The sequence below is a fragment of the Gracilinanus agilis genome, chromosome 1, assembly GCF_016433145.1.
Source record: "Gracilinanus agilis isolate LMUSP501 chromosome 1, AgileGrace, whole genome shotgun sequence".
NCBI classification, from domain to species: domain Eukaryota; kingdom Metazoa; phylum Chordata; class Mammalia; order Didelphimorphia; family Didelphidae; genus Gracilinanus; species Gracilinanus agilis.
This window is the reverse complement of record NC_058130.1, coordinates 405,708,019-405,731,379: the sequence shown is the minus strand read 5'-3', so window position 1 is coordinate 405,731,379 and position 23,361 is coordinate 405,708,019. Positions and strand designations below refer to the sequence as shown.

General features: G+C 41.0%; 1 protein-coding gene across 3 annotated transcripts in view; it reads right to left on the bottom strand.

The window, feature by feature from the left end:
• The window catches only part of ST8SIA5 (ST8 alpha-N-acetyl-neuraminide alpha-2,8-sialyltransferase 5), a 120,459-nt gene extending 99,368 nt beyond the window's left edge, over nucleotides 1-21,091 (bottom strand). For all 3 annotated transcript variants that reach the window (XM_044657829.1, XM_044657830.1, XM_044657831.1), the window contains exon 1: nucleotides 20,946-21,091. In XM_044657829.1, coding sequence (XP_044513764.1) covers nucleotides 20,946-21,076 — 131 coding nt within the window. In that variant the 5' untranslated portion in view covers nucleotides 21,077-21,091. The remainder of the gene's footprint in view (nucleotides 1-20,945) is intronic.
• Nucleotides 21,092-23,361: the final 2,270 nt, after the last annotated feature.

Sequence of the window (23,361 nt, the reverse complement as noted above, 5' to 3'; positions counted from 1 at the left end):
GTTAGATTTAGAATTGTCTGAACAGCTGGACCCAGAGGGAGAAGGTTAGTGTACTTATGTCAGCTTAGAGGGAGGTCTCAATTTGCAGTTCATTTTTCCCTAGACTAGAATGGAGGCATAGAGGGAATAGACAATTAGCTAATTCATTGGATGGTAGAATCGGGGTCCAAAAAAACATTTAGTGGGTTAGAAAATATGTCAAATATGATCAGGTCAAATCTAATAGCAATAAATGTTAAGTTTTGCATTTAGGCTCAAAAAATCAAGGGCACAAATACAGGTCACTAGAGATATAGTTAGACAGCAGTTAAAATGAAAAATCTGGAGACTTTAGTAGAACTTAAGTTCAAAATGATTCAACAAAGTGATAAGGCTACCAAAAAATGTCTAATGTGATCTTAATAAGGACCGATATGAGAACTTCCTTAACAACTACATGATTTTTATTCCTATAGGGAACTCTTTCCACCAAGGAAGATTACAGTCTTTCTAATGATTTAGAGATAGCAATTTAGAAGGATTATATTAACTAGTGCCAGAGTAAGGATCAGAAGCTGGAGCTTCCTATCTCCAAGTCCAGCATTTTACCTACTTATTATACCTCCTCTACAGTGTGATCTCAGATTATCTTAATAAAAGCTAAGTGTCCAGAATCTCAGAGAATATAGCTATTTGTCGCATCACACCTGAAATCTTTTGTTCACTTCAGAAGAATTTGAATAAACTGGAAGATAGTTGAGGATAGTGAGGTGGACTCAAAATCAGGCCACACAAAATTTGAGCAAAGAAACTGGGATTATTTAACCTAGAGAAGAGAAGACTTAGAGAGGGCATTCTTATTGCTATCAACTATCTGAAGAATTATCTTGGGAAAGAGGGATCAGATGTTGGATTATTCTGTAACTTTAGCGGTAATAAACATTTTTTAAATGTCTCCACGTGCCAGACATTATGGCTAGGAATTTTTAGAAATATTTTCTCATTTAGTCCTCACAACAACTCTCAGGGGTAAATGCTATTATGATCTTCATTTTATAATTCAGGAAACTGAGGCATACCAAGGCTACATGTCCTGCCCAAGGTTAATTAGCCACTAAGTGAGCTTTCAACTCTTATCTTCCTAACTCCAGGGCTAAAGCTCTGTCACCACAACCCAGTAGCTGCCCAAAATGGAAACAAAGGTTCCATTTTATAGAGCCACAGATTTCATTTCCATAGAAGGATTTCCTTTAACAACCAGCACTGTCCAAAAGCACAGCAGGTTGCCTCAGTAGGTGGTGAATTTCCCAGTGCCACAGGTTTTCACTGAAAGACTGGATGACCGGTTGCCAGGGATGGGGCAAAGGGAATTTCTGTTCAAGTCAAATCTAGCCTCAGACACTTCCCAGCTATGTGACCATAGGCAAGTCATTTAACCCTCATTGCCTAACACTTACCCCTTACTGCTCTTTTGCCTTAGAACCAATACACAGTACTGATTCCAAGACAGAAGGGAAGGGTTTTGAAAAATACTTTAAAAAGTGAATATTAAACTAGATGGAGTCCAAACTTCATACTCCTCAGAGATCTGGTCATCCTCTGGGCAGGCAACAAGCTTGAACTACTTATGGCCTGCCCAAGGTCATTGGAGATTTGGCGTAAAAACAATGGTAGCAGGTTAATCTAGCATGAGGCCCCTCTTTCTCCCAATTCTTGGCATACTTTTGACATGCCAAAACTCTACCTCCAGTGACTTCCTCTAAACTTGGAATTGGGGGGTCTAGTCTCTTCCTCTCGCCTACCCTTCTCACCCCCATCCTCTCCTCTCTCTCAGCTTCAGCTTTTCACACCCAAATGAAAGAGGAAATGCCACAGCAGCTGTGAAAGACTCTCAGTGGTGGTTTATGGAAGTAATTACCGGGTTCTGAGTGTTCCTTGCCAGTTCTTGCTCCTGACTCACTATCTGACTCACAATTATTATTTTTTTTATAGGGAAAAAAATGTGTGTGCTTTTTTTCTCTCATTGAGTTTATGGAAGAGTCTAGGGATGGGAGGAGATGGAGATGGTTTGATTTATTCAAGGGTGAGTTTGGTAACTAGCACAGGTCAGAATACACTCTACTCAGTACAAAGTGAAAGATTCTGAGAGACCTAAGCAGGATAGGAACACTCCAAGGGAAGGAAAAGAAGAGGAAGAAGGGACTCAATTCAAATTTTTAAGTGGATGAGAGACTTTTAATACTTTCCATTCCTTCTCTAAAGTTCTCTTCATCATGGCATGTAGATGATTCTGGGTTTTCTGATCTTATATGGTCGGGACACAACCTCTGGGAAGTCCTACCAACCTAGAAAGTCTATTTATGGACCCAGAGGCTGACTATTCATCTGTTGTCCAAGAACCAGTCTACTTAAGTTTTGAAAGGCTCCATCAGCTAGAGGCTGGCTACCAGGCCATTATTTTTTTTTATCACAACTATTCATAAAGCCTACTAAGACATAGAAGGGCATGATTTGCATCTGAAGGGAGAATCCATAAAGATGAAAACAGAGATCCTAGAAGTTGTGAAGTAAGAAGAACTATAATCTAGACCCCCTACAAGGAGCTAAGGTCTTTCTCTGAATAATGACCTAGGGCTGAGATTCAGGAAATCAGAGTTTAAAGTCCTGGCTCCTTAGGCCCCAGTTTCCTCATCTCTACCAAAAGAAGGGGATTAGGCTAAATGTTTCCCAGCTTAAAAATTATTCTATGATCTTGAGAGTGACTTTGGAAAGAACTGCTGCTCAGAGCTCTGAGTGTATTCTTGCCCGAGTCTGAAGAGACAAGGGAGGATAGGAGATAAGGACCCAAAGGAAATCAAAAAACTTTAGCAAAGACAAGGCTTTGGTGTTAAGGGGATATAAAAGAAAAAAAATACCTTATAAAATTTTTCATGGGAAGCACTAGATGTTAGAGGGAAAGGAGAGAGGGAGAGCAGCTAAGAAAAGAGAAGTACCATCTAGACCAGTGGTTCCCAAACTTTTTTGGCCTTTCCAGAAAAAATATTACTTAGCGCCTCCTGTCACATACTATCACAGTTATTCACCGCCCCCAAGTGCACCTGTGGCCATCACTGCTCCCCTGGATTGCTGCAGCACCCACCAGGGGGCAGTGGCACCCACTTTGGGAATCACTGATCTAAACCCATGGAATGAAACAGGTCTTTGCAATGACTTACTTGTAAGTCTTGACAAATGAACCCAATGGATCTCTTCCCTGGCTTCCCTGCCTCCAATCTCTTCCTAATCCATTCCTACATATCCAAAGCGATAAGTAAAAACCTCTTGGCAACAATGATGACAATATTAGATTTTCTTAAAGGTTGAGAGACTAGGGAGTGCATCGGACTTATAATGAGACCCTAAGTGGGAGGACAAGAAGCACTCAAGAAATGAGATTTTGCTGACATAAGAAAATATTATTCTGATAAAGAGGAAAGAGAGGAACTGCCTAAAAAGACCAACGTAGATCAAAAGGGAATTCATTCTCCAATTCAGATTCTTAAAGAAGAGATACAAAATATGTAACTCAGAATGAATGAATGAATACAAAAGAGTAATGTGGTCCTCTAAGGCTAGTATCAAAAACACTAAAGCGTGGAGGAAGTTGAGTCTGGCAATGAATAAGAGCAACCAAAAGAAGTTATTCAGCTCTGTTGAGGTCAAGAAGAGAGATAAAGAAGGGAGAGGGCCACTGCTGCTCAGGGTAGACAGGATGAGTATGATGAATGGTGGGGAGAAAACCTAACCACCTAACTCATTTGGTTTTTGTTGTCCTTTCCAACCATCACCAAGATGGTACTCCAGGGCCTCATTGTGTCATTGAGGTAATTCAGGGTTCACCCAGGCTATTCTGATTGGTACAAGTTCCAGGTTCCACTCTTCTGGAAAGGTTTTAATTATCATTGGGGCAATTAGGTGGTACAGTGGATAGAGCAACCCAGCCTGAAGTGATGAAGATCTGAATTCAAATCTAGGGGAGCAGCTGGGTAGCTCAGTGGATTGAGAACCAGGCCTACAGAAGGGAGGTCCTAGGTTCAAATCTGGCCTCAGACACTTCCCAGCTGTGTGACCCTGGGCAAGTCACTTGACCCCCATTGCCCACCCTTACCAATCTTCCACCTATGAGCCAATACACAGAAGTTAAGCGTTTAAAAAAATTTTTTAAATGAATTCAAATCTAGCTTTAGATATTTACTAGCTGTGTGATCTTGAACAAGTTGCTTGAACAAGTTACCTCAGTTTCCTCATCTGTAAAATGAGCTGGAGAAGGAAATGGCAAATCCCTCCAGTATCTTTACCCAGAAATGCCTAAAAAGGGTCACAAAGAGTCAGGCACTACACAATTTCATTGTGCACCCAGAAGCACTGATAAGAATAACTTGGTAGAGCATTTGATCATCTTCCTCATGATAAGCAGATGCAAAAAGACCACCATAAAGATAATCTCAGCATATATATATACAATATGTTGTAGAAAATTAGGAAAAGTAAAATTCTATGAAGAATTCAACAAGATATTCTAAATTAATTCAATTTATAATTTGATTTTCGGGGACTTTGGTATAAAAATGAACATGGAGAAAATAGTAAAAAATGGGTTGGGAAATATGGCTCAGGTGGAAGAAATTTAAAAGGTCAGAGGCTCGTGGACTATACAGAAGTCATATCTGCCAAACACTAAATACCTCTGGAAGCCCTGAGAAGCATAGAATGTGACAAGGAGCAGAAAACAAAAGATAGACAAAATGTATCTTAATAGAAAAATAAAATAAATGACTGTTTATTTGAGGGTCATTTCCAAATCAGCTATCTGTCCCATTGACTTCCTAGAAGAAAGACCCAAATCAATACCAAATGAAAAGAATTAAAATGAAGAGAAAATAAATTATGTTATTAAAATGGCTTTCCTCCACAACGTGGCTCCAAGGCAGAAGAGCTATAAGGAACAGACAAATGGGGTTAAGTGACTTGCCCAGGGTCACACAGCTAGGAAGTGTCTGAGGCCATTATTGGAACTCAGGGCCTCCCATCTCCAGTCCTGGTGCTCTATCCACTGAATCACTTAGCTGTCCCATTTTGCACATATTTTTGTATAGGATTGCATCCCTTGGGAGAATGTTAAGTCCTTGAGAACTGCTTTGTCTTTCCATTCTCACCTCCTGTAATGGTATCTGGCATACAGTAAGCTTAATGAAAACTTGTTGAGTTGAACTGAACATGGTCTGTTCAATAATTAATAACAATGGGAGCATCTGGGTGACTCAGTGAATTGAGAACCAGGTCCAGGGATCAGGGGTCCTGGGTTCAAATCTGGCATCAAACACTTCCTAGCTGTGTGACCCTGGGCAAGTCACTTAACCCCCATTGCCTAGCCCTTACCATTTCTGCATAAGAACTAATATGCAGTATTGACTCTAAGACAAAAGGTAAGGGCCATAAAAACAAACGAACAAACAAACAAATAGATAAACAAACAAATAAATAAATAAGCAGGTGAATGGATGAATAAATAAACAAATAAACAAATAAACAAATAAATAAATAAATAAATAAATAAATAAATAGGTGAATGAATCAATGAATCAATGAATGAAAAATAATTGATAACATTTATATAAGGGCATCTAGGCGACTTAGGAGATAGAGTGCTGTTCTTGGAGTAAGGAAGACTTATCTTCCTCGGTTTAAATCTGGCCTGACACTTACTGGCTTGGCAAGTCATTTTATTCTATTTGCCTCAGTTTTTTCATCTGTCAAGTGAGCCAGAAAGGGAAATGGCAAACCATCTAGTATCTTTGCCAAGAAAACCCTCAATGGGGTCATGAAGAGTCAGATACAACTTTTTTAAAGGACAACATTTATATACAGCATACTACATGCCAGGTACTGTGCTGAATACTTTCAATTATCTCATTTGATCCTCACAACCACTCTGGGAAGAACACACAATTAATTTTTATCCTTACTTTACAGATGAGGAAACTGAGGCAAAAAGAGGTTGTGACTTACTCAGGGTTGTACAGCTAGTAAGTATCTGAGATCTGGAGCTGACTCTGATTTTCTTGCCTCCGGGCCAGGTCCTCTATCCATCATGCCACCATGTCTATTGTGTGTGACTATGGTGGATGCAAAGAGAAAGGAAGACCATTTCTTCATTCTTTTTTAACATGAGTAAATGCCCATCTTAGAAAGTGGTCTCCATTGGACGCCAAAAGGAGTCACACATATCTCTTGGTACAGGTGTGCACACTTCTCAGCCTTGGTCCTCACTGCTTTCTTGATAAGCAGATAGTCATCTTGTAGGCTAAATAATGAGCAATTTACACAACCAGAGCAAACACAGGTTGGTGTACATGCCAGGTGAATGAATATAAAAACTACTCATTTTTCTAAAAAAATTATTTAAATCTCCTTTAAGTTCTGATCAGGGAAATTTCTTTCTTAAAAAAAATTATGTTCCTCAATAAAAACTTTTACTGATTTGTTTTCAGGAGTACAAGTGATAGTCATTTACCATGATACTATAAATTAGCATGATTTGATTGCTGAACAAATAATGAATGAAATGGAATACTATTGTGCCATAAAAAGTGATCAAAGGGGAAATTTCAAAGAAACCTGGGAAGACTTGTATGAACTGATGTAGAAAGAAGTAACCAGAATTGGAAGAACAATTTCTACAACAACATGGTAAAGGTAGACAACTCTGAAAGACTTCATATAGCCATGATTCCAGAGTGCCCAAGATGAGCATACTACTCAATTCCTGAGAGAGAAATGATAGACTCAAGGTGAAGAATGAGACATGTTTTTGGATATGACCTACTGGGGAAGAATCTGTTTTTGCTTGACCGTGTATATTTGTCACAAGGGATTTTTTTTTCCTTTTTTTTCAGTGGGAGTAGGTTCATTGAAGGGGAAAAATAATTTTTATTAATTGAAAAAATCATTTAAACTAAAAAATATGATGATTCTCAAATAATGTATATAATAAAATATATAATAGCCACCCCAAAAAAACTATTTGATTTTACACAATTGAAAAATGTTGAAAGGATATGAATAGTTAATTTTCAGACAGAGAAATCAAAGCTATTTATAGTCATATAAAAATGTTCTAAATCACTATTGATTAGAGAAGTGCAAATTAAAACAACTGTGAGGTACCACCTCACACCTCTCAGAATGGCTAACATGACCAAAAATGAAAATGATAAATGTGGGAGGGGAGGTGGGAAAATTGGGACACTAACACATTGTTGGTGAAACTGAACTGATACAACCTGGAGAGCAATATGGAACCATACTCAAAGAGTCATAAAACTCTTTGACCCAGTAATATCACTACTGGGTCTCTAACCCAAAGAGATCAGAGATAAAGGGAAAGGACCTACTAGTACAAAAGTATTTTAGCAGCTTCTGTAAGTGGCAACAAATTGGAAACTGAAGGGGTACCAATCACTTGGGGGATGGATGAACAATTTGATGTTCATATTTTGTAATGGAATACTATTATGCCATAAGAAATGATGAGTTCAGGAAAACCTGGAAAAACTTATATGAACTGATGCAAAGTGAAGTGAGTGGAACCAGGAGAATAGTGTAGTAGCAACAGAAATATTTTACAATGATCAACTGTAAAGGACTAAACTGTTATCAACAAAATAAGTTCCCAAGATATACACAAGGGATCCATGATGACACGCTGTCCACAGCCAAAGAAGGAACTTTTGGAATATGCCTGCAGGTCAAAGCATGCCATCTTCCACTTTATTTCCTTCATTAGTTTTTGGTATTGTATGTTTGATATGTGTTTTCTGTCACCGCATGAGCAATATGAAAATACATATTGGTATAGCCTATGTCAGACTATTTACAGCCTTGGGAAGTGGGGAGAAGGGAGGAATAAGAATATCTGAATCCAAAAATATCAGAAAACAAATGTCAAAAGTTGTTTCTACATGTAACTGAAAAAAATAAATAAATAAATGTTTGATTGGGTTTTTTTAGGACAAAAAAATTACATTGGGACAGCTAAATGGCATAGTAAACAGAATGCTGGTCCTGAAGTCAAGAAGACTCATCTTCATGAGTTCAAATCCAGCCTTAGACACTTACCAGCTGTGTGATTCTAGGCAAGTCACTTAACCCTGTGTTTGCCTCAGTTTTCTCATCTGTAAAATGACCTGGAGAAGGAAATGGCAAACCATGCCAGTATCAAGATAACCCCAATTAGGGTCATGAAGACTCAGACATGACTGAACCACAAAATTAAACAAATTATTTTTCATCACTTATAAAATGAAGGTCAGTAAAAGGCAGCATGGTTATAGGGTTAAGATATTTACTTACTGAAAAGCAGTTGACCAAATCTCTTCTGCTATGCTTGGGGGGTAAGGTGAAGAAATATAAACTTGAGATGGCAGAGTTTGGTGGATTTGGAACTGGTTAAGTAACCAGATCCAAAAAGCAGTCACTAATGGGAGCCTGTCAAATTTGAAGAAAGTTTCTTGTAGAGTGACTTAGAGATATGTCACTGGTCCCACACTGATCATCATTTTTATCAAGATTGAGATGTTGAAATGGCTTGCTTGTCAGATTTCCAGCTAACACAAGACTGCCAAGAGTGCTACCACATAGGAAGTCAGAGTTCAGATAGGAAAAGATCTTGAAGGGCTGAATCAAGGAAGATGAAATTAATACAGATGATTATAAAGTTCTATATTAGTATGTAAAATTTCCACTTCACACAGACCCCAGGAAGGGGCAGAAATGACTAAAGGACAATCAATCCAAACAGCTCATGCCATTCTGGGTTGTAGTGATAGAGTCCAGAAGGAGGAAATGAACAATTCTACTATATTCTGTTTTTATCAGGACACAGCTGGAGTACTTCATTCAATTCTGGGAACCACAGACTTAGAAAAGACTTAATCAAGCTGGAGTGCATCCAGAAGAAAGTAACTGAGAAAGTGAGAGGATTAGAGAATGAACCATGTAAGTTTTAGCTGAAGGAAATGGTGATGTTTAACCTAGAGAACAGAAGATGTCGGAGACATAAAAAGAGTGACTTCAAGTATTCAAATGACTGTTCATATGGAAAAGGGATTAGACCTGATATATATGGGTCTGCTTAGCCCAACAACCAGATCCAGAAGTACTTTTTTTATGGAAGCAAAAACCTGGAAAAAAGTAGATGTCTGTCAACTGAGTTCATGGCTAATCAAATTTTGGTGCATGAATATTATAGAATATTATTGTGCTATAAGTAATGACAAATATGATGAATACAAAGAAGCATAGGAAGACTTACACAAACTGATATAAAATAAAATAAGTAGAACCAAGAAAACATTATACACAATGACTACAACAATGGAAATAGAACAACCACAAAACAATTGAAAATGAATATTTCAGGGGCAGCTGGGTAGCTCAGTGGATTGAGAGTCAGGCCTAGAGACGGGAGGTCCTAGGTTCAAATCTGGCCTCAGACACTTCCCAGCTGTGTGACCCTGGGCAGATCACTTGACCCCCATTGCCTACCCTTACCACTCTTCTAACTAGGAGCCAATACACAGAAGTTAAGGGTTTAAAATAAAAATTAAAAAAAAAGAAAATGAATCTTGCAGCATTATAATGAAACACATGACCCTAAAAAAGAGATAAAAGAAGACACTTCCCTTGACTACTTTGCAGATGTGGAAGTCCATGGATAGAGAACATTAGCTATATTTTCAAACTCTATGTACTGATCTGTTTTGCTTTCCATATGCTCCAATCCCAAAGGCACCTATTGATTAGGAAGACATAATTTCTTATTTGCCATGTGATTATTTTTCTATTTCAGCTTCTTGAGACATTTGTGATTCCTCCCAGAGAAAGGAAGCCAAGCAATGGCTTCCAACAAAAATATATTTTTTTAAACTCTTACCTTCTGTCTAGTAGAATCCAAGGCAGAAGAATGGTAAGGACTAGGCAACTGGAGTTAAGTGACTTATAGAGATTTATACAGCTAGGTATGGGAAGTGAGATTTGAACCCAGATCTTTCCTACTCCAGGCTTAGTGCTCTGTCCACTGAGTCACCTAACTGCCCTAACCTCAAACAATTTCAAATGCACTGGTTGTTTTGTAAGAATAGAGCAGTGGTTCCCAAACTTTTTTGGACTATCGCCCCCTTTCCAAAAACATATTACTTAGTGCCTCCTGTCACATACTATCACTGCTCCCTTACAGTTATTCACAGCCCCCAAAGGCACCTGTGGCCATCACCACTCCCCTGGATCACTGCAGCACCCACCAGGGGGCGGTGGTGCCCACTTTGGGAATCGCTGGAATAGAACATTGGATATTACAACTACAAGGGGCCTTAGAGGTAGTCTGGTCCAGAAGTGTCAAAATTAAATAGAAAGACCATCCCAGTGCAACTATCAATAATATGGAAATAGGTCTTGATCAATGACACATGTAAAACCCAGTGAAATTGCGCGTCGGCTATGGGGAGGATGGTGATGGGGTTTGGGAGGGAGGGAAAGAACACTGAATCATGTAACCATGGAAAAATATTCTAAAAACAAAATTTAAAAATTAAAATAAATAAAATAAAATAAAATTTTAAAATAAAGAAATTAAATAGAAAATGGGATGCGTCGCTTCTTCACTTTTTGGCTAAGATCAAGTGTAGAAAATGGGATACAGCTAGGTGGCTCAATGGAATGACAGCCAGCCCTGGAGATGGGAGGTCCTTGGTAGGACTGGAGGTAAAATGACTTTCCGTGGTCCCATGGCAAGCTAAGTGGCAGATATAAGACTGGAATTCAGGTCTGTTCACTCCTGGGCCAGTGTTCTCTCCAATATACCACCTAGCAATTAAGTAAAAAATAGCAACTTCAAAGCCTCTTTCCCTCACTCCTGAATTACTGCAGCAGCTTTGTGACCAGCCTTCCCACCTCCAGGATCTAGCCTGAGCATTCTATTAATTCCAAGGCATCAATTCTGCCAAGTGATTCTGTGCTTGAGAAATTCCAGGGGCTCCCTGTTGCTCACCATATGTATGAAGTCCCATCCCCTCTGCAGAACTCGAAAGGTCTTTGATACTCCATCCCCACTGTGATACTGGAAATTTGGGTGTCCTTGAACTAATTTTGAGATCCCTGGTCTAAACTCCCTGTGGACATTTAGGACTCTTTCTAAACTACATTTCCCATGATTCCTCTTGTGTAATGGACAGGAAGTATGATAACGTTAGACAGAGGTATAAAGGCTCAGGACAGGATTGGTACTTCCTCTTTTTTCCTGCTGAAGCAGCCAGGTGGGAAGGTATGGCTTGGCATTTGAACTAGCTCTTATCAGGCAAGTGGCTTTAATTATCAATATAGCTATCAATAAAACCCTAATATATAAATATATATATACATATATATATCCATTTTATTTCTTACACCACCCAGCCTATCCATCTTCATCTCCTCCTCTCCCCAATACTCTGCTCTTCCCAGGCCAACCTCATTGCTCCCCAAGTATGCCAATCCCACCTCTGTGCCTTGTTCCATATACCATAATCCTTCCAGAAAGCCCTTTCTGCCTACAGTCCAACTAAAATTCGCCATTTCTCCTCAGCCAGGCTCCTCACAGTCCCACAAATGTGCTATATGCATTCCCTCAATCTCCTTCTGCACCTACCAGGTGTCCACCAATTTGTCATGCATCTCTTCCTCTCCTCTATCTATCCAAATCACACTCGCCCTTCAACACCTATCTTCTCCAGAAATTTCTCTGGCCACTCTAACCTGTACCATTCACTCTCTCTCTCAACCTAATAGGCGGGTCAACACAACAAGTGGGTGTTTTGGAATGAAATCTTAGAGAAAGAAGACTTCAATTGGAATCCTAGCTCTAATATTTACTGGCTGGAACCGGTAAAGTTATTCATCTCTTTGAGCCTCAGTTTCCACATCCATAAAATAGATATAGCATCATCTCTACTGCCTACCCCACAAGATTGTCGTAAGGCAATCCCTTGTTAACACTTAAAGTGCTAACTTAAGAAATGTGAATTGTTGTTACAGCACTCATATTCTGGATAATTCAGTTTTTGCATTGTTCCCTAATCATTGCACATATTTGTCTTGTCTCCCTAAAACAAACCTCCCTAAAGATCCTTGAGGTTAGGGTCCAAGTCTCTTCTGATCTTTTTACCACAAGGTAGGGTGGCACAAAGCATTGCTGTTCAGTTGCTTTCAGTCATATATATCTGACTCTTCATGACCTCACTTGGGGTTCTCTTGGCAAAGATACTGGAGCTGTTTCCTTCTCCAACTCATTTGACAGATGAGAAAACTAAGACAAACAGGATTAAGTGACTTGCCCATGGTCACACAGCTAGTAAATGTCTGAGGTCAAATTTGAGCTCAAGAAGATGAATCTTTCTAACTCCAACCCCAGTGCTCTATCCACTATGCCACCTCGCTACCTGAAGGCACAAAAGAGGTAATCAATAAAAAAGCTATTGGTAGTGGATAAAGAATACTTGACTTGGTCAGGAAGACCTGAGTTCAAATATGACCTGGGATTAACCTCTTTAAAGGTACATTTTTTTTATTCTTTTAAACCTTTAATGTCTGTCTTATAATCAATACTAAATATCAGTCCTGAGGCAGAAAAATGGTAAGGAGTAGCCAATTAGGGTTAAGTGACTTTGCCCAGGATCACACAGCCAGGAAGTGTCTGAGGTCAAATTTGAAACCAGGATCTCCCATCTAGATGTGGCTCTATCCACGGAGCTACCTTACTGCCCCTCTCAGATTAAGGGAAGGAAGCAACAACATATACACTCCATTTTGGACTTGATCTGACATTTCCTTGGTATAGAGAGCTCCTTCTCCAGTGCAGATGAGTACCTCCTCTGTGATTTAATAGTTGTGAGAGTCACCTAATCAACAGATAAGGGAGGCAATTTCAGTTGATTGATGAGTTCAAATCAGATTGAAAAAATTGGGAAGTGAGAAAAGAGAAAATGGAAGAAGGCAGCAAATAATAGACTTTCTCAAAGAGAAAATCAGGAGGATGTGAATAGACTGGAGGGTAGGGAACATTCCAGAAGAGGGAAGAATCAAAGATGACTCTGAGGTCATGAGTCTGGTGGGTTTAAAGGTATCAGGCTGTCAACAACCAAAATAGGAAAGTTGGGAGGAAGAACAGGTTCAAAGTGAAGATTATTAGAGCACAGATTTAGAGTAAAAAGGAAATTTAGAAGCTATCAAGTTCGATTTGCCCTCATTTCACAGATGAGCAAACTGAGGCTCTGAACTATGAAGTTACTTGTCCAAGATCACATATATTAAATATGTGAGGCAGACTTTGAATCTGGTACCTATTGCCTATGCCATTAATTAGTATACATTCATCTTCAGATGGAATAAGTTTGCTAGATCATTTGGACATCTAAGTGGAGATGGCCAACAAGAGCTGTGGACCCAGGTTTCAGGGAAGTAGGTAGATAGCACAGGGAGGCTGGGGGTGTGGATTTCAAAATTAACTATGTAGGGATGATTATTGAACACACACAGGCCTGATGAATTCACCAAGCAAGTGCAAAGAGAAACAAAAAGAGGATAGAACCTTGGAAGATAAACACATATGGAGGGCTGAAAGAGGATGAAAAACCAACAAAGAAAATTGAGAATGAACTGAGGGCATCTTTTTTTTATTTTAAACCCTTAATTTCTGTGTATTGACTTATAGGTGGAAGAGTGGTAAGGGTATGAGGGCATCTTTAAAGCAAAAATTAAACAGTGTCATAGAAGCAAATGAAAGAGGGGCAATGAGGTGGCAATGAGGATAGAGACCCAAGCCTAGAGACATTTTCTAGCTATGAGACCCTGGACAAGTCACTTAACTCCAAATACCTAGCCCTTACCACTCTTCTGCCTTTGAACCAATATTGATTCTAAGACAGAAAGTAAGGGTTTGGAAAAAAAAGAAGCAACAAATAGAAGATAGCTTACCCCAGAAAAGGGGGTGTTCAGAGGTGTCCAATGCTGCAAAAACATTAAAAAGAATGGTAACTGAGAAAAACTCATCAGGCAGAGATAGTGGAACCCAGCTTGGATGAGTAGCTGAGAATTCTCCACTAAAAAATTCACTCCTCTAGCCTGAGTACTGATTGCCTTCTCCAGGCACATCTCATAAAATGGAATGCCCCTGGGAAGGGCAATATATGAAATCACTCACACCTCCGTGTGAATGCTGTTATCAGAATTCTTTTCTGACTGTCCAAAAGGACATGGACAAGCATGAGGATATTGAAAGAGAAGGGTGAAAGTGCCTAAAAAGGAGAGAAGGTGAAAAGGGGGCAGAAAGAGGAAAGTCTGCTTGGATGAGAGTATCTCTCAGACTAGCATGGAGAAGTAAGCAAGTATTGTAAATGTGATTGTGGGTCTCTCTACATCAAGATAATAATGATAAAAGTAACATTTATATAATGCTTATTATATATTAGGCACTATGCTAAGCACTTCACAATTATTATCTCATTTGGTCCTCACAACAACTTTGGGAGGTAGACTTATTATTCCTATTTTACAAAGGAGGAAACTGCAAAGGTTAAATTACTTGGCTAGGGTCTCACAGCTCTAAGGATCTGAGGCTAGATTTAAACTCGGACCTTCCTGACACCAGATCTGGCATTGTAGCCGTACCACCTAGCTGCCCCAAACTACAGTGGCAATGTAGTAGAAAGGGTCAGGATCTGAAATCAAGGAAATCCATGGGCAAATACTAGGTCTGTCATTTACTAATTGTAAGATTATAAGCAGGTTACTTCCCTAACTTCAGTTTTCCCATGTGCAAAATGGGGATAATAATATCTATGTTATCTGTCTCTTTTTTTAATCCCTTACTTTCTGCCTTAGAATCAATACTATGTATTGGTTCCAAGGAAGAAGAGAAGTAAAAAGGGTGAAATGACTTGCACAGGGTCACACAGCTGGGAAGTGTCTGAGGCCATATTTGAATCCAGGACCTTTATCTCCAAGCCTGGATCTTTATCCATTTAAGCCACCTTGATGATGTCCCTATATTATCTCTTTCCTAGCATCATTATGAGTAACAAGCTAGAGAACGTACATAAATACACTTTGTAATCATGGATGAACAAGTTGTGATATATGGTTATAATGGAATACAACTTCACCAGAAGGAATAATGAACAGGAATGATTTCAGAAAAACCTGAAAAGACTTATATGAACTGATGCAAAGTGAAGTGAGCAGAACCAGGAGAATAATGTAGACAGTGACAGAAATATTGTACAATAACCAACCGTGAAGGACTAAACCACTGTCAACAAAGCAAATCTCCAAAAACAAGGGATTCAGGAAGAAAATGCCATCCACAGCCAAGGAAGGAACCGTTGGCATCTAAGTGCAGATCAAACATGCATCTTTCACCATATTTCCATTATGAGATTTCTATGATATATGTGATATGTGTCTTCTATCATGGCATGTGCAATATGGAAAATTGTATTACATGAAAGACAAGTATAACCTATACCAAACTATTTATTGCCTCAAGGAGGGGGAGAGGGAAGAGAGGGAAAAAATATAAATTTTAAAATAGCAAAAAAAAAATTGCCAAAAATTGTTTCTACATGTAACTGAAATTTTTTTCATTTAAAAAAATTTTAATTCAAATTTAAATTTTCATAGTGCTATCTATATATAAGTCAATGATGGTGATATGGTTCCCATTCATCCACAAGTAGGACAGAACATGCCTTTAGCAGTTTCTCCAGCAATGGGGCTAACTGTTCATGCCCTCTCACTCCTTCCCCCTTTAGCCAATGGAGTTTGCTTGAGAGGTAGCCATGAATCATTGTGATGGTTTCAGAGTACTATACCTGAAAGAAGACATGCTAGGGGCAACTAGGTACCTCAATGAATAGAGAGACGGGCCTAGAAAAAAAGATCCTGGGTTCAAATCTGGCCTGTCTCTCAGACACTTCCTAGTTGTGGAACCTTGAAGAAGTCATTTAATTCCCATTGTCTAGCCATTATTGCTCTTCTACCTTGGAACCAATTCTTAGTATAGATTCTAAGACAGAAGGTAAGGGTTTTTGTTTTGTTTTTTTTAAAGAGTACAAGCTGCTCCATAGTTTTACAAAAGAGAGGCAGTTTAGAAACAGGCAGAATTAGGCTTAACATCTGCCACTCTCCACAGGTCTAAATTTCTCATTGACTTTTCACTAGTAACTTTAAACTAATGGTCCTGAGATTTTGGAACTTTAAAGGAGAGCTTTTAATGAAATGACACCAAATAAGCTCAAGATTAAAGAATAAACCAGTGGGGAAGCTGAGTGGTTCAGGGGATAGGAAGCCAGGCCTAGAGATGGGAGGTCCTGGGTTCAAGTTTGGTCTTAGACACTTCCTAGCTGTGTGACCCTGGGCAAGTCACTTGCCAGGCCCTTACCACTCTTCTCCCTTAAAACCAATACTCAGTATTGATTCTAAGATAGAAGGTAAAGATTTAAAAAAAAAAGAACCAATTAATCTTTCAAACAACAGGCACCAACTATATGCCAAATACTTTTCTAAACACTGGGAATTCAAAGACAAAAAAAAATGAAACTATTAGGAGAAACAGAATGACTTTTTAAAATATGTCTATATAAAGTAACTATAAGGTAATAAGGTAGGGGGAAGGCGGAGAAATGTCATTAGCTGCTGAGAGGATCAGAAAACCATGTAGGAAATGGCACTTAAAGTGAACTTTAAAGGAAGCTAGGGATTCTAAGAGGCAGGAGGGAGGAGGAAATGCATTTCCAAGCAGGGAGGACTTACTGCCTGGGCAGAGACACAGAGAGAAGAAACGGAATGTAAAATCTGCAAGCAAATAGACCAGGTTGACTGAATGGTAGAGTTCATAAAGGGGACTAATATATAAGTTGGGAAAGCTAGTTTTAAATGGCAAAGAGAATAGTTCATATTTTATCTGAAAGTCAATAGGGAACCACCGGACCTTTTTGAGCAGGAGAGTGACCTGGTCACACTCATACCTAAGGAAAATCACTTTGGTAGTCACGTAGAGAGTGGATGAATCAGAGGAGGTGACACTAACCCTAGGAATTTCCAAAGGGGACAGATGTGGACTAAGAACTAAAGATTTGAGGCTCCCAGATGGGATTCTTGCTCCACTCCACCCCCCACTACTGACATCTCTGTCTCTAATCCACACACACATACACTTAGACTCATCCTTCTAAAACAATGATTTCCTCTTGGCATTTCTCCCCTCAAGAAACCAAAATGGCTCCCAACTGGCAACTCCACCATGCTCAAAGTCCACACTGGAAGCCTTCCCAATACTCCTAGTCTTATCTTTCTCTGCACTCCAGAACACAGACTTTGCCTCATTGAGTCCTCACTTCACTGACCCATGGATTGAGAGGTGAGCACTCATTTCTGCCTCTGCCTTTGTTCACACTATCCAATTTCATTTCCTGCCCATCATTTTCTAGACCAACGCACTTGTGATTTCTCATAGCAGAGAACTTAGAACTATCTTCTTCCTTTTATATGACTGGTCAAATCTTACTCATCCTTCGGGGTCCAATTCGAGTCTAAACTCCTCCAGGAAATCTTCCCACTCTAAAGATTCTGCCCAGTGACTTCTTTCTCTGAGTTTCCTCATTAATTGGCACTTCTAAGGAAGCTTATCCTGGTTGTTTTAATTAACTTTCTTCCAGAACTTGGACTTCTAACTCTCAAATGAATTTATCTCATAATATTATATATACCAGTGGTTCCCAAACTTTTTTGGCCTACCACCCCCTTTCCAGAAAAAATATTACTTAGCCCCCTGGAAATTAGTTTTTTTTTTTAATTTTAATAGCAATTAATAGGAAAGATAAATGCACCTGTGGCCTTCATCGCTACCCTGGATCATTGCAGCACCCACCAGGGGGCGGTGGTGCCCACTTTGGGAATCACCAATATATACAATTACTTGTATATCAGAGTCTTATCTCCCTACTGGAATAGAAGCCTGGGGACTCATCTAAACTTTGTATCCCTGACCTAATGCTCTGTCTACAGTAGGCACTTAATTAGATGCTACGCTACACCACGGGCAGCTGAGTGGCCCAGTGGTTAGAGTGTTGAGCTTGAATTCAGGAAGATTCATCCTCCTGAGTTCAAATCTGGCCTCAGATACTTACTAGCTGTGTGACCCTAGGCAAGTCACTTAACCCTGTTGGCCTCAGTTTCCTTATCTGTCAAGTAAGCTGGAGAAGAAAATGGCAAGTGACTCTAGTATCTTTGCCAAGAAAACTCCGAATAGGGTCATGAAGAATCTGACATGATTGAAAAGGATTAACCAACAACACAATACCATAGAGTACTTAATTGAGTTTTCATTGTTTCATGTGTGTAGGACTTGTCTCCCAGGGAGGACTATTAGCTCCTTAACCGCAGGAATAATGTCTGATAAACATAGGTAGCTCCCTAAAGCTCAGAACTGAGCACATAGTACATTTTCAGGAAATGACTACTTCAGTTGTCCTAGGGCACTGTAGCAAGGTCCAAGAATGGGGACAAGAATGGTTTAAAAGGTTAAGGCAGATGCCTTTGCAGGGCAGGCAGCTAGGGTACATGCACCCTGCTCTAGGCAGCTAGCTCTTTAAGATGAGGTCATCCTGACCCCATGAAACCAGCAATAGTAAGTAGTTTGCTGAGTTTGGTTTGCTTCTGTGTCCCCTATTCTGCTCCAATATCACAACACAGAAGCTTGCTGAGGATGCTGCTTACTTTTCCCTTCTCTCCTCTCCCTTCACCCTCAACCCCATCCTTTAGCTCCAAGAGAATAACATGACTAGCAGGTAGGGGCATGGTAGGTTTGAATCCTGAAGGCCTTCCTGATGATGTCCTCTCCCAAAATCTAAGACTGATCACAAGGAGGCAAGCAACAATAAGAGATAAGGAGGAACATAAACAATCAAAATCTACAGTTCAGGCAAGAAAATGAGAGGAAAACCTGAAAATTGGCTGAACTGGTCCTCGTGGGGATGGGAGAGAAAAGATGCAGCCAGAAGTGGGAGCAGTAACACAAGAGCTATGCTAAGGTTTCCAACAACCTCTCAGGGTTTAGGCTGAATTGTCCTTCCAAACCACTAGTCTAATGCAGGTCTAATCAGCTGCTGCCTCCCAAGGGGAAGAAAATCCTCTTGAAAGTCATGTCACCTCCTGAGGGCTAACCACAGATCTAGGGTCATTGGGCAGACATTTCTAGTCCTAGCCTTTCCATTTACTAGCAAAACATCCTTGGAAAGTAATTTTATTCTCTGGGTCTCAGTTTCCTTGATTGTAAAATGCAAACAGAGGTTGGAATCTATCTTTAAAGTTTCTTCCAAAAATATATAAATAAAATAATTTAATTTAATTTAAAAAATAAAGTTTCTTCCAGCTCTAAATTTTCTCATCTGCTCTTCCAAGGTACCTGTGATTCCACATAGCTGAAAGATCTATTTTTATTTTTAAATGATGAATTGCTACTCAGTTGGAGCATTTAAAATGCCTCCCTTCCTCCACCAGTGGGGTCTTGAGATGAGGTAGAGGAGTTGGGAGTGGGCAGGAAGGGGAATGTATGGTCAACTGGGGTGGAAGGGCAGCTGTCTAATCAGAAAGTGAGTGGGGGATATTTAATACAAAGGGAAACACTGAAAAAAACAAACTTGGGGAATAAGCTCCTGGGGTGAGGGGAGAGGAGAAGCAGGTATGACAGCACTGGAAAAGGTCATTGAGTTGGAACCCGGACAGATTTGATCTCTCATAGTAACTTCAATTTGGGGACTAGCCTGGCACAGGCTCTGGACTTAAGTAGGCAGAAATAAGCAGAAGCTATTTCCAACCCTCAGAGAGGCAGAGACAGTGAGAAGATTATTTAAGGGGTCATTTTCCCAAAGATTTGTCCAAGTCATACTTTCTGGGGATATTTCTATTCGTGTGGAGAGGCTCTATTGTGAGAAAGACTGGCTCACATTTCTCACCACATCCTCCCTGGTTCATAATAAAAATCCATCAAAAGGTAGGATCAGAGATCTAAGGCTAGAAAGAAACTTGGCCCCCATCTGATGCATGCCCCTCATTTTACAGATAAGGAAACTGAGGCCCAAGGAAGTTAAATGACTTGTTAGTGTCACAAAAACCAAAGGTAGGATTTGAACCCAGGTCCTCTGACTCCAATGCTAGTGTTCTTTCTACTGTCCCAGAACACATTAAGTTGTGAATTTTCTTTATATGATCAAATCCAATGATGGGGGAAAGAAAAATTCAGAATCACTATTGCATTCCCTCCTCCCCATCTTCCAAAATTCTTCCCTACTAAAACCTCTTTCCCCAAGCACCCCAAATTGAACATTAGTGAAGTTCACTAAACGAGAAGCTTCTTGGGCAATCTGACCCTTACCTCCCCCAAAGGAGCCTTGAGAAGTTACTCTAGAGTCAGGTAGAGAGGGAAGGACCGTGAAACAGAGGTCGGAGTTCTCAATTTCGACCCTTGTCACTGTCCCCCAGCACTCAAATTGGATTTCTAATCAGCTAAAATTGGTGTTGGCATTCAAGGCTCTCCCTCTAGGGAGACGAAGACAGGTTGTGAATCTTTATGGTTCTCTCGTATCACGGGAGACCGAAGTACACACACATGGCCTTTGAGTCCTCGCTCATTTGTGACCCCTGGCTTCTCAGAGAGCAGGATTTATTTGGTGTCACTGAAACTTAATGCTGCTGGGTGCCCCCCTGTCGGTATACATCCTGTAAAAAGCCAATGAAATGAACCCCCGTCCCCGGAGCAGCTAGGGCAGGGTGAACTCCAGCTGACTCCTCCGCCCGTCCCCCAGCCCCAGCCTCAGTCCCGCGTTCCACTTTCTGACCTCCTGATGTAGTTTCGGCCATATAGGATCTGTTGCAGCAAGGTCACCACGGCAAAGGCGCAGATGAAGATGAAAAACAAAGTTCGATTCCCGAGCAGATCCCGGTTCGCCGAGGGGTCGGCGTAACCCATCCTGGCTTGGAGATGGGGCAGGTGACTGAGTTCCGCGAGGGCTAGTGCCGCGAGCCCGGGGGCCCAGCTTTCACTGGCAGGGGGCAAGTGCTCGTGCCTCCAGCCCCTGACCAAGGCAGCCCTGGACCCGATGCCCCATGGTGCAGCCGCCCTCCTTCTCTTCCTCCTCGTCCTCTTCCTCCTCCTTCCTCTCTCCGCTCCCTGGGGCTGTCAGGCGAAGCACGGCGCTCTCGGTGGGGTAAACTTTCTAAGCACCTTGGTCGAGGGTGTCATCCAAAATCATCCGCGCCCCACTCCGGGGAGCCCGAGGCACAGCGCCGTGCTGGGTTTGCCGGGGCCCGGCCGGCCCCTAGCCTTCCTCCTCCCTCCCTCAGCCCCTCTTGCCGGACAAGCTCCCTATTTCCATTCCATAGCAAGATTCCAGATACCCCTATCCGAGAGACAGTACATCAGGGGGGGCAGCAGCCAATGAGAAGGCCTGGGGCTTCCACCCCCTTTCCCGGCTCCCCAGCGTCCTCTGCCCTCCTCTGCTTCTGCTCCGTGTTGCTGGCAGTCAGGGCTCGCCTGGAGACGTGACCGGGGTGTGCTATGATCGAACAAGTAGGTAGTGATCAGGGCGATTTGGATTTCGTCCTGCTGGGAAAAGAGGAGGGGAAGAGAAGCGGGAGGAGGGGCTGGGGAGGGGAGAAGGACAGGGGAAGAACCGCGGCAATCTGGTTCAAGAAAAGCTGTGTTTGTAAGTGGGGGAGGAAGGCAAGAGCAGAAAATGCCGGTTGAATCAGGGAATGAAAAGCCCGATTGAGAGGAGGGGAGGCGTGGAGCCCAGCTCCCAGCCTGGCTGCATTTGCATGCGGCAGGAAGGGTGTTTAGTCATCTCTCTCTCTCTCTCTCTCTCTCTCTCTCTCTCTCTCTCTCCTTTCGGCTTTCCTAGTGATTTCTCAGGGGTAAGCAGGAGCAAGGTCAACTGGGCTGCTCTTCAAGGACAGAAAGAAAGAGAGACAGAGAGAGAGAGAGCGAAAGTGCTTAGCTCCGGCAGGCTGATTTATCTCTGGACTGGCTCCCCCTGCCACTGGCTAGTGGGCAGACCTCCCGGGCTAGCTTTCCAAACTAATTCCAAAGACAAATTCCCACGTTTCCACGCCTTTGCCCAAGGCCCCCAATCGCCAACTCTTAGCTTCTACTGGAAGCCCTGGTAGTAGCTAACCAGAGCAGGACCTCCTTGTCTTGCCTACCCAAACTACTTCAGACTTAAGACTCTTCCATCCTCTCTCTCTCTCTCTCTCTCTCTCTCTCTCTCTCTCTCTCTCTCTCTCTCTCAGGCTAATCAGAAAGATGTTTTTATTACCTTCAAGAGCCCCTAGGAGTGAGAAAAGCAAAAACAAAACCTAGAAATGCGGCTCGAATGAACACACCACACACACCCCCCCCCCCGCCCCGAAAGACGTCCTTCTCCCGATATTTTAATCAACATCCTGGGCACTGATGCTGAAGCCTTGACTCCGAAATCTCTCCATTCTCTTTGGAGTCACGTGCCAGCTGTGTTCGTGCTTGATTCCTCTAAAGATATTTCTCGAGTGCCTGAGATATTCACTGCAGCTTTAGAATTAACCCATCTATTTAACTCAAAATGAATCTCAAGCTCACAGGAATGCTGAGGGGGGAAAAAATCTTCAGAACAGAAGAGTTTAAATCAACCGTAACCCTTTCTTTTTTGCAATTAGATATCTCTTATCAGCAACATGGGCTCTCAACTGGAAGGACTGGAAATCGGGCATAAAGCTTTAGTATTTGGGCATCCCCAGTATACAGGCCTTCATAACAATTCATCCTAGACAAAGCAGAATTTTGATGCGAGCATTATGTAGGAAAAAAACGTTTCTGCAAACAAATAAAATAGTGTAAACACTTAACCTACTTAAAAGAACAAACTCTTTTCAGATACTGTACTTTGGTAGTATCTTTTGGCATAACATTTGCTAATTGATTGCAAATTATTCTTCTCTCTTCAATTAACCTTGTCTAACAGATTATTGTGATTAGCAGACTAGTTCAGTGTACCATATGTACTTAAAAGTAACAAAACCCACATTACTTGAAAAACATTAATGAACTTGGGCTTTTTTCATTTGAGACTGACCTTGAAGCCCACACAAATGTGAATTAAAGGGCAACTGAGACAATATCAATATTATATGGGTAACTGATACAGTGGTAATCCATAACTGGATTGAAATCCATACCTGGATCTTAAAATAAGAGAAAAAATATTTTAAACACTGAGTAAC